Below are 12032 nucleotides of genomic sequence, written 5' to 3'. Positions count from 1 at the left end.
GTTTTCAATTTACCTTCATTTCATCCTTTTTTTTCTTCTTTTAAGTTATATAATTATTATAACCATTAATACGTCCCATACTGTTGTGATGTTGCACATATTATTGTGATACTACTTGTATTTTGTAATACCCAGAAGCCAGAAGTTATAGACTCGAATATGAGTTTAACTACGGATAATGGTCACAACTTTTCCAAATACTAACTACGTATATATGTTATCAACTAACTCACAATATGTCAAAGTTTACTCCTTTATGTAACATTAGTGACACTACAACAACTTAGTTTGGCTCCTTATAAACCCATTTAGTTTGACACTAGATAACAACATTCGACATTTCTCAATATCTTTCAATTACTTTTGTTATCTAAACATGTCAATTCTCAATATCTTTCAATTACTTTTGTTATCTAAACATGTCAATAGAAGATGTGGGAATTTGAAGATGAAAACAAGATGAAATGAAGGTTAATTTGAAGAAGAAAACGAGATAACATCATTCGACATTTCTCAATATCTCTCAATTACCCTTATAACACACTATGATTTGATGTCTAATAATTGTGTGTGGTTATTTTAATATTAATAAAATTGCGTTAACTTATTTTAATATTTATATTTTATATAGTTTAATGAGAAGATTTATATTTCATAATTCATAGTGAAGCTAGAACCCCGACTTCTAGAGGAGGCGGCATCAGTTGACACACTAACATATCATTGGCCTAACTTTTATTTTATTTTTTTAGCAACAAGTTTTTATCCGCTAAAATCCTCATAGCTTTGTACTTGCCAGGATTTGAACCCAACATCTCGTTTCTGAAGAGGTACACCATACCACTAGGTCATGGGCTTAAATGCCCTCTAATTAAAAGTGTTTTTACACCAATTTGTTTTTTATAAAATAGTAATAAATAATTACGGTAATAATAGTAGTAGTTATGGATTATTATGTTTGGTTAAAATAATAAATGCAATTTATGTTTGACTATGCAATTTAAAATCACCATTAATTAATACTAACTAAATTTTTTACGAGAAAAATATAGAACTGATAACCAGTTACTATTTCAATATTTTAAGATTGGGGTGAAGAAAGTCACAAATGGTGGGGAAAAAAAAAGCAAGCAACCTTAATTTTAGAATTTTAATTAAAATGTAGTTATACTAATTCTTTAAAACTCAATTGTTAGGGGTTAAACTTACATCGCAGGTTTTTGAGACGTGGTAGTATCCTTAATATCGGCAGAATACGTAATCAAGAATACTATCAACAGTTAACTGATATTTCTCTTTTGTTCTTGACTTGTCAACACTGGTAACAACTATGGGCTTAATCTACACTTATTACTCGCTAGCTGATTGAGATGATTCACATGTAGAACAGTTACAATGGCTAGGAGTATTGACCAAGAATAGAACCGGATATTAGCTATTTTCGTTTTGTTATATAATGAGGCATAGATTGATAGTAAAGAACACTTCATGTACTCGAAACACACATTCTGTAACCTTAGCTACAATCATCGACTGCTCTCGAGTTGCACTTCGTTTTCAATTAATAATACTGCTCTCGAATTGCACTTCGTTTTCAATTAATAATACTTCTAATGCAGGTTGACTTTTAATCGCCTCCCGATTTTTTATGCCGGAGATCCTGAATTGATCAAGGGCTTTCCTTGTAACTACTCGTGTAATTTTACTTTGATTATCCACTATGTTACAACTTACAAGCACACTACCTCACATAACGAATTTGATCACGAAATTATTCTTAGTAATTTTTGTTCAAAACATCAATTATTTCTTAAAAATCTCAATACATTCAATAAATAAAAATTACCTATCAAATCCAAAATTTTAGCATCTCTTGTATAGTATAGGATTACTATATCGGTTGTCACATTGTCGATTATAAGTTATAGACTTATAACCATGCGTGTAAACTATTTACACTGGTACACCTAACCGATTGCAACATCTAAACCACCTATAACAATTCGCTTAAACCAATTATAGCAATAGGTTAGAGTTATCTAAATATGAAATACGAACGAACTGTAACGATTATAATGATACGTCCAAACCATTAAAACGATGCATCTAAAATGACCTTAAACTTATAGACGAGCCTTCCAATATTAAAAATATTCTACTTGATGTTCACCAAAGGTAAAACAAAATTCAAAAGTATTTAAAGTTTATTTCTTTGAAATCAGAGGAACTTGCAAGAACAAGAAGTAACAGCCAGCAAACACTTTTGGATCAATCGACAAACCCTAGCAGAAACTATCTTCAATCCTCTTGACGGACTCTCGACTAACAACTGTATGTGAAGATGACTTCAAAGGCGTTGGAGTGACCTGCAAGAACAAGTAATTACCAGCAAACAGATCACCGAAATGCGACTGGCTGTCCTTAAACCTCTTCAAAACCTTCGCCAACGACGCTAGAACCACCCGAGCTTTGCGCCTCATCAAGCTTGGAATCTTCATCTTCAATCTCTTCTTGATCTTCAACCTCGACGGCCATCGGATTCTTGCCTTATTGTCGCCTTCGTTTCTCAGCCTCTGGTATGAAAATCCGGTGGCAGCCATGTGGTGGAGTCGGTAGTGAATGAGAGAAGGAATAAGTAGTAATACGTGGTAGCTTCATCTGATCGAAGGGCTGGTGGTAGGGTTGAGGTGGTTTATGAAGCTGTCAGCTGTTGGTTAGCATGCATTCAATGCACAGCAATGGTGGGCAGTATAGTAATTGTAATTCATACAGACCACAAAATCAAATAATAATAATAACAGTTATTATTATTATTATTATTTGAATTATTATTATATCTGAAGCTTCACCCATTTTAAGCTTAAATTTTCTTAACCCATTCGATTGTTCGATTATCCATCATCAATAGAATAAAAGATGGCAGTTTGGATCGTTTGGTTATCATCGATGACGGTCAAAACCCAAATTAATGAAAGACAAAGTTTGAGTTGCATGAATAAAAATAAGGTAATTTCAATCAAATCTTAAATCTTCATAACCAACTAGTTAATGTTTTCTTTATTTAATCTGTGTAATACGTATTAAACCGGCCTATATATTGTGAACAGTTTCTCTTCATCCCAGTATATTAGTCAAGTCGTGCAGTAAATATCATGAGCGAGGCCTCAAATATCCATGAAATAACATATAATTATCCCACACCCAAACCCAAACAAGTTATTTACTTATTTTGCTTTCAAGAAAGAGCACAAACATATAAATATTAATTAATTTACAACTTATTACAAATTTAAGAACATCACCACGAACCAAACCTTCAACTCGTATCAAATCAAACTATCCAAATCAAATAAACAAACCAACCTTAGTAAAGCTTAATTCTGGTCTCAATTGTACTCCTACAAATCGGGCACAACTTGAGTGTTTGTCCACAATCACGACATGTCTGGAAAAAACCAAACGGGTCAAAACAGGTCAAATTAGAACCAGGAACAGGCCATCTTTTCGAGGTTTTTGAGTAAAAGAAAATACCATCCGTATTAAATTTATTATATATATATATATATATTTATATATATTATTTTCCTGATGTTGAATGAATGAAGCATACCTGATGTCCACAGCCGAAGGCCATATCCTTTTGGTTGGTTAGACAAACGGGGCATAGCTGTAATGTCACAGAAGATATTATTAACTAACGTTATTCATTTCTCAAAAAAAATATATATAAAACAAATCAAGTATAAAAATAATAAACTAAAAAATGTATACCTGATTTTCATATGCTGAAGCTGGCATAGGTGGTGCAGTGCGCTCTACATTAGTTGGTGGATAATAAGGAACAGCGGTGACAGGGGCGTTTTGGTCATATGGCTGTGGGATTGAAAAAGATGGTTTTGAGCTGCTAAAAGAGGGTACAACATGAACCGGAGGAGGAAGTGCGACCCTTTTGGGAGAAATTCCTTTGCGACTACTGTTTGATTCAAAAACAAAAGGTCAACGTCGGGTCAAACCTATTAAACCAAAAGAGCACAGGTGATATATTGAAATGAGCGCAAGTAAATTACCCGAGTAATTTCAGTTCAATCGTTGCTTTATACTGAGTAGGAATTTCCATTAATGCTGCAAGAGCAAATTCTGTCTCTTTTCGGATCGGTGGCACATTTTTCATCATGATCTCCGTGAAATTCACAAACTAGCATAAAAAAAACATGAGAACATATGTGGAATTTGCCTCCTATATGAATAATACTGAAATTCGCAATTATTGCATACCTGGAAATTGTCAAAGCTGCGGGCAGGGATATTGTCATCAAATTCCCTCATTGTGTCCCACGGCCCATCACCAACTCCAACTAATACAATTGACAATGGAAGCTTGCTGTCCAAAAGAATATTCCACGTCAGCATGAAACCATAAAGAACAAATTTATAAACTGATTAAAGTTGCAGAAACTCACCTTGCTTGAACTATGGCATCTACAGTTTTCTGTTCTTGTGGGCTCAATTGACCACGCGCAGTATCCACACTTCTAGTTACCTATATAGTTCACAAAATATTGAATTTCATACAATTTAAAAGAAGCAAATTTCAACTTCGAACAAGAGAGATACAATATATTACCTGACCGTCAGCAATGATAACCAACACATGATATTGTCCACCACTTTCTTCAACAATTGTCATAGCCTTTTCAATTACAGGGGCGAAGGATGTTGGGCCTGTGGTCACAATACATAAGTATTCACCCAAAAAGTAATATAGAAAATGTAAGAAAATATATAAACACCTGCAAGCTTTAGATGTGGTAATATCTCCCTGTACCTACTCAAGACTTCCTCAAATCCATTACAACACCTCTCTTCTGGATAAAAACTGAATACATCTTGATCATGTGTGGATGCTGCCATTTACCAAAAAAAAAAAATTTTATTTTTCCGACACCATATATTTTTATAAAAGAATAAAACATTGGCTTATGAAACTATACCATCTCCAAATCCATAACAGGGGATCAAATTATCTTCATCAAAAGTTGCTAAGGTTTTCCCAATAATGGATATCGCCATTTCATAAGGATTCTGACCGTCTCCAAGATGATGTAAACTTTTTCTGTGAAATGATTTTGAACCTATTCACCAAAAGCAAGGGTAGCATAGCATTAACCACTTTGGTAAAGTAATTAAAAAATAAAGAATTACAGATTTACCTGTCCACTCATTGCTCTTGGTAAAGTCAATCCCAAGAATAAGGTTAGACGACTCGAGCCCGGCCCGTGCAAGAGCCTCACTCACCTGCATAGAAAAATAATATCTCATGTAAAATATTATACAACTAAACAGAACTTATATGAATGCATATATTGTGCAATTCTGCAAACAGCACAAGATTCCATCACATAGAACTTGTGCCTGTTAAAATACAACACAATACTACCAAAGTTTGGAATTAACTACATTAAAAAAAAATTATCACGATACTACGATACGAGTCAAGTATACAAGAACATGTCCAAACATTCACAAACAAAATTCACTTTTAAACACAAGTTCCACTGATAAGAATAATAAAACTGCCATACAGAAACTGATCCATATATTATTTAAAAAATCATTATCAAAATGCTCAGAAATCATTAAACTACAAGAAACTGTAAGTACCTGTTCCAACGACCTGTAACTATCCGCAATCGTCGAATACCTCCTGTCAAACTTACTCTGCGGTCTAGCTGGTGGACCGCCATAAGCTGGAGCCGGAGCTGGAGTTGCAGCCACTGGTGCCGGTGCCGATGCAGCAGGTGCAGGATAGTGTCCTGGTGGATACGCAGGATACGCCTCCTGCACCGGATAATTTTGCTCATACTGAGACGGATAATTCTGCTCGTATTGAGACGGTGGAGGATACGAATAAGAAGGCTGGGGATTATTTCCGTACTGGTTTCCAGAGTAAGACGAAGTGGTCGGTCGATAGGATGCAGAATTATAACTCGGATCCTCCTCCCTTGAAGTATTGGCACCCATCCGAATCGAACTAGTTTAATCCAAATTGATCTTCTCTGTAAAGTAAACTTGTATCAAATTAAACTCAAATAACTGAAAACAAAATAATCAAATCAAACCATAATATAGTAGCAAAAAGTACAATATGAGAATGAGAAATAACATGGAAATTAAGTGATCGATAGGCGGTTACGCGAGAAGCTTCACGGACGTTAGATTGATTGACGGTTACGTTACTTAATCATCATGTATATCATATAGCAACTAAAATATTTGAATTATAAAAAAAAAAAAAGTAAATCAGCAAACTCATAAAAGTTCGTCAACATACGGCGGCGGCACGACTAGTAAATTACTTAGCATCATGAAATAGCAAAAGTGAAATTAAACTTTGATTCGAAATCAGTGATTGACAAATTAAGCATAATATTCAGATCACGAGAGTCGATGTGTAATTGTAATGAATCTAGAGGATGATTCAAAGAGACGACCGAACCTGATTGGATCTTGTAAAGTAATATAATATGAAACTGACAGATTGCTGAATCTTAAATCCAGAAGACTAATTATTATTATTATTATTATTATTATTATTATTATTATTATTATTTTCCGTTAGCAAAGGATTTGTTATTATTGATTGGGATTTTGGTGATTCGGGCTCGGTGCGAAAGTAATGTGTTAGGTGGAGTTTGAGTGTGGGTAACCGGAGATGACGTGGCAGCACTGAGGAGGATTTGCTTCTGTCTTTTTACAATGGGTAGCTTTTGAATTGTAACATGTGAAGGTGTATGAATATTTTATTGACATGATTTTTCATGTATCATTAAAATACTATTTAATTTATTTTTACCTTTTGTTTTATTTTGTCAAGTATGCAATTTTTCTAAATGTTACTTTTTAGAAAGTGTAAAATAGAGGTTATAAATTAAAACGTATTCTTCCGGTCTTTAACTCCATGCTTAGTTGCGCAGCCCAACTGATTTGGCTTCTCCACTTAAACAAAAGGGTTAGTGAACCAAAACACAAACATAATCAGAATCCATACCGCTTATACAAAAAGACAAGCAAAACACAAACATAACAGAATCGCAAAGATTGGAATTGTATCACAAGGGCATGTCAAAGCATAAACCTAATCAGAATCCATACCATACATGTATGCCACTGTCACGTAAGATGTAGAGTCCTGAAGCACCCGATATTAGGCCCTCGAGACCACAAATGAATGTAGCATCTGTTAGGGAAGCGAGGTATCTAAGAAATGACCTCTGCAAACTACAATGTTACGAAAGAATGTGAGCCTCGTCTTTACTTAAATAATAATTAATTAAAACCAGTAATTTGTGTTTAAATATAATTAGTTCTATTAATGTAAGTATACTAAAAACAACTTACCGAAACAAACTAACTTTTTGTAACAAAATTTATTTAATAACTTTTTAAAAAATTGAATTTATTAAACTTTATATAACTAAATTTATAAATAACTTTTATCATCTTTGCTGCTTTTGTTGTTTTTATTAGAAGATAAAATAGAAAATATCAACACTTTGCTATATAAAATATCCATGTTTCAGTCATTTTGTCAACGTCAATGGTCAACATGATTGACTTGGTAATTTCTTCTTTTCTACCTACTTTATTTGTTAATCTTGTTGAGGACACAACATGAAAATAAGACGATCAAACATTTATAAAGAGATTCGATGTCCATGTCAATCCAACCATGATTGACCTGCCTAATAGCCATAAACCAATAGAATCACTGCCTTTACCAAAATTCTTGAATTTCTTTTTCAGATGACTAAAACCTTGAAAAACCTGATGCAGAATCTTAATGTGAATTGGATCATCAGCAATAAGTTTCTAGATGAACAAACAATTAATACAAAACTTTTGCATATCCCTCATGGAACATGTGTGACCAGTTGATTACAAACAATCAAATTCATCAACGAAAAAAGTAATGATAAGTTCAAAGTAAAACACAAGCAAACTCGAGATCATAGGGGATAGATATATCATGTGGATTGGGTCTTTTTCTTCTTCTTTGATGCCAATTCACTCGGTTCGATTTCTATCGACATTCTCTTTGTCCTACAAGAAATATCACAATCTTATATCAGAAAAAATTATAAAAAATCAGAAGGTAGAAAAAAACAAACATATACCTATTAGAAAGCTCCCGTGTCTCGTTACTCTCTTCCTCGTCAGCACCAGCAGCATCTGGATATAAGCACATTGACCACAGTTAAGTATGTTCAGATCGCTTGCAACCAAAATTATAAATATTTGAACTGTATATATATACCTGTTTCATCTGCATCATCTTTTTCAGGATCTGTATCTGAATCTAAATCAGAACCCCATCGATCTTTCCCGTTATCAAAGTCCCAACGATCTCCTACCGGAGGCATCCAGAACTCTTCTTCCTCTGCATCACTATCCTGTTCTTCTGGATTCCTTACTTCGGATATCACCTTACTAACATCAATCTCCTTTTCTTTTTTCTTCTTGTCTTTCTTTTTCTTCTTACCTTCTTCTTTGCTCTTCGAAGACTTCTCTGGTTTCTGCTCGCCGCCTTCTTCCACCAAAACGTTTGATGATTCTTTTCCAGCTTCAGCTTCCTCTTTCTCTGTTATCAGGCATATGCACAATCTAATGAGAATTGCAGGAATGAGAGAAAACATGGTGGAGGAATATTTATAATCCTCATGAATAGGTTCAAACAATAACACTATGATAGTTTTTAAACTCTTTAGTTTGAAATTTAGCAAACGCTAAAGATGATTTAGTCATGTAACTAATGGTCTATGGATTATGATAGCCAAACAGATGAGTTATCACTAGGCGGTAATTCCTGACAAGACCCGAAACACAACCTGAGAAAAAAACAGGTTTTGGGTTGGCTGACAGTCAGACAAGACCCATTTTCTTAAACAGGCTATGCAGTTAATGTGGAAAAATAGCGATAGTGGTCAAGGACCGATATTTAAAATATCGGTTATCACGATGGGATAGCGGTAACTTTAATATCATGCGAAAAAAATAAAATATAAAACACTAAAACTTATCTAATATTAAATTATTAATAGCAAAATCAAAAGTCAAAACCCAAATGTATCAATACTTTTATTTAAAACATGATCTAATTGTAAGCCACGAAATCTTCCTCTGAGTTCATAATTTCACATCAACCAAGCCATCCAATGTTCTTCAAGATCGTCCACTTCAACTCTATGAAGCCATTGCTCACTCGTTCATTCATCAAATGCGATAGGTTTTAGGGTTAAATTTACTGGATATGGGCTCTGTGCCAAACAATTTAACAGGTATGGACTTGGGGTAGTAAAACTGGTCATATCTGGGCCAAAAATTTTTCAACCGATAAACTCGGTGATAAGACCGATATAGCGGTAGTCAAATATCGGTAAACATCGCCGATTTCATCAAAACCAATATTTCGACCGATATTTTATTGGATGTCCGATAACCGCCACCGAAATTGATAGCATAGCAAACAGGTCAACTGAACAAGACCTGTTCAAAAAATCAGTCAAACTAAACAAGACTCATTTAAAAAATGAGTCAACCCGAACACGACCTGTTAACCAGTATTAGAGTTTTTTAAAAAAATTATATTTTGACTTGAGAGGTGTAATGTGTAAAAACTAAAAACTAAAAACTAAAAGAAATAATTTAATTTTTAAGTTTTCATATAACTATTAACTTTTAAATGTGAAATTAATTTCCCTTTTGAATCTTTTTATCTACTCTTCACTTTCAAAAATTTTATTTATTAGTTATAACCGCTCATTCTCCATTGGCTTATTCTAATCTCGAGCTAAATATATATACACAAGTTTGCTAACTGAAATTAACCAACAAGTAACAACCGTACCCAACAAATCTCACAAATCGCAAAAGCCATTGACAGGGTCTGGGGAAGGTGTGATGTAGGCAAACCTTACCTCTACCCATGAGAGGCCGCTTCCAAAGAGACCCCGAACCCAAAGCAAACAACATAGAAACACAAATGTACCAATAACTTGACATACAGTGATAAAGTGACATAGTAGAATACAAGCACATATGACATCATACGATCCAGATAGACATACAAGCAAAAGACTGATCACATGCAAAGTAAAATCCAAAATGTAGGATTCTTAGCCTGAAGCTAAAGTTAACACACAAAAGTGGCATAGCAATCGAAGTAATTAGTTCTCTAAATTGTTAACAAGTCACTAAGTATTACATAAAACAGGTCTACACGAACACAACACAAATTTAAGAAAGATTCGACACAACACGAAAAAGTATTTAGCGACACGATTTACACCGCTTAGAACCTAATTATCACACAACAAACAAGTAATCAGTAAGAAGGATTTGCATAATAACATTTCATAACAAATGAAAGCATAAACAAACCTAGCAAGCTGAGGAAACGTCTCCCATTGATATGCTTCCATATATGCTCCTCAGTTTTGTTCACAGTATGTCCGGTCAGCTTGCAAATTAACTTAGAACTGAAATTACAAAAAAAAATGATATTGAATTTGTAAACCCTAAAATAAAACTTAATTTTACTGTTACCGGGGAAGTAACCGTACCGGCAAAGAGGGTCTTGGTTGAACATATTGAGTGGAGGCTTATTACGAGCCAAGGCGGCATCTATGAGTCCGAGGCGACAGTGCTTGGTTTGTGCGTATGATTCCCTTGCATCGCCGGGCAACTCGTGTCCGGTTTGGACGCATTTGTAGCGGCCGTTTTCGAGCTTCTTGAACTTGGGTTTGCCTAACAAGAATTTACCTTCAATTGGTTGTTGGTTTTCGGTTTGTGGCGGCTGCGTGGTTTCGTTGTTCTTCTTTTTCCCCATGAATCTGTCCACGAAGCTCTCTTTGAGTTTGAGATAATGGTTGATTGCGGAGGAGACGAGACTGTTGTTTTCTAGGTCAAGCACGCCCAAATATCACTACACAAATGTATGCGTTTTGAATTACTAGTTTACAATGACAAAAACAAATAAAAAAGGCATAATACTCACACCACTTTTCGTCATACAGACCCTGATCTGTGTTCGCTTGTATCATGTTTATACAAGCTATCGAAGACTTATACGATTTGTATAGAGCTATATGGATCGTATAGGCTGCAAAAGTTTGTCTCCTTCATACACTTATCAATCGTGTGTAGCATATACGACCCGTATGAGACCATGAGGGTGGTGCATGAAGATCACATCCCTAAAAAATTCTATGACTGGTTAAAAAAACCTTATTGGTTATGACAATGAAGATAAGAGTTAGGCTTCTTTTAGGGGGTCGTCGTTTCGAATCCAAGCTAAAACAGAGGTTTTATGACTACTTTTATCTTGCCTGCGTTACACCGGAGGATCTCGAATCTTGTGGCAGCGCAACTGGATAGTAGTCTGGCAATTTGTGTCTTAGCATGTTAGAAACGATGCGCTTAACACAAGTATCAAGAATGAATACGATTTGTTTAACTACTTTATATGTCGTGACCATTAGACAGTTTTTAGTTTCATGTACCAATAAGGGAAATGATGGAGTCTTGTCTACTAATTTAAATTACTTAAGATAAATAAAAAAGTCACATACCACGCTTTTTTATTAACAGGTCTTATCGTGTCTTAAACAGGTACCCAATTGCTAGCTAGTGTCAAGTGGCATCATGGGATAAGGTTCCCTGAAGACGCGAGAAAGACGCAGAAACCAGAGGTTACGCCCTTCGGGAGAAAGTCTCTAGGGGTTCCAAACCGGGTTAGCACGCAAGCAAATTTGAAACCACACGATCATATCATATACACTGTCGTCCTTCTAAACAAAGAAAAAAATCTCTTAAATCCAAATTTTACAAATTGATCGTTCTCTATTCATTAAATTTAAACAAACTCTAAATAACGCAACTACTTTATTTATTTATTGTTCGTATTGTTTACGTTACCAAAACTTGTAAAAGTATACTAAGCAAACTTCTATATAACAAAACTAGATTTTATCCAC

The 12032-nt window shown here is 34.6% G+C and overlaps 2 protein-coding genes across 2 annotated transcripts; both read right to left on the bottom strand.

The window, feature by feature from the left end:
* Positions 1 to 3225: 3225 nt before the first annotated feature.
* On the bottom strand, positions 3226 to 6056 carry LOC143570646 (E3 ubiquitin-protein ligase RGLG2-like). Its single transcript, XM_077056247.1, has 11 exons — positions 5662 to 6056; positions 5211 to 5295; positions 4992 to 5132; positions 4791 to 4904; positions 4625 to 4722; positions 4461 to 4540; positions 4276 to 4381; positions 4068 to 4195; positions 3772 to 3973; positions 3611 to 3667; positions 3226 to 3445 (listed from the first exon to the last, which is right to left on the bottom strand). The coding sequence occupies exons 1-11, from the start codon at positions 6019 to 6021 to the stop codon at positions 3365 to 3367; spliced, it is 1452 nt and encodes a 483-aa protein (XP_076912362.1). The 5' UTR covers positions 6022 to 6056; the 3' UTR covers positions 3226 to 3364.
* A 1783-nt stretch (positions 6057 to 7839) lies between these two features.
* LOC143570635 (uncharacterized) lies at positions 7840 to 10912 on the bottom strand. Its single transcript, XM_077056237.1, has 5 exons — positions 10620 to 10912; positions 10438 to 10535; positions 8315 to 8638; positions 8175 to 8229; positions 7840 to 8100 (listed from the first exon to the last, which is right to left on the bottom strand). Exons 1-5 carry the CDS (start codon positions 10883 to 10885, stop codon positions 8025 to 8027), a joined length of 819 nt encoding a protein of 272 aa, XP_076912352.1. The 5' UTR covers positions 10886 to 10912; the 3' UTR covers positions 7840 to 8024.
* Between the last annotated feature and the right edge of the window lie 1120 nt (positions 10913 to 12032).

The sequence above is a fragment of the Bidens hawaiensis genome, unplaced genomic scaffold, assembly GCF_021521415.1.
Source record: "Bidens hawaiensis isolate Kalapana, Puna unplaced genomic scaffold, B.hawaiensis_p1.1 tig00025014_1, whole genome shotgun sequence".
NCBI lineage: Eukaryota > Viridiplantae > Streptophyta > Magnoliopsida > Asterales > Asteraceae > Bidens > Bidens hawaiensis.
The sequence above is the reverse complement of the archived record's forward strand: the minus strand, read 5'-3'. Positions and strand labels throughout refer to the sequence as shown.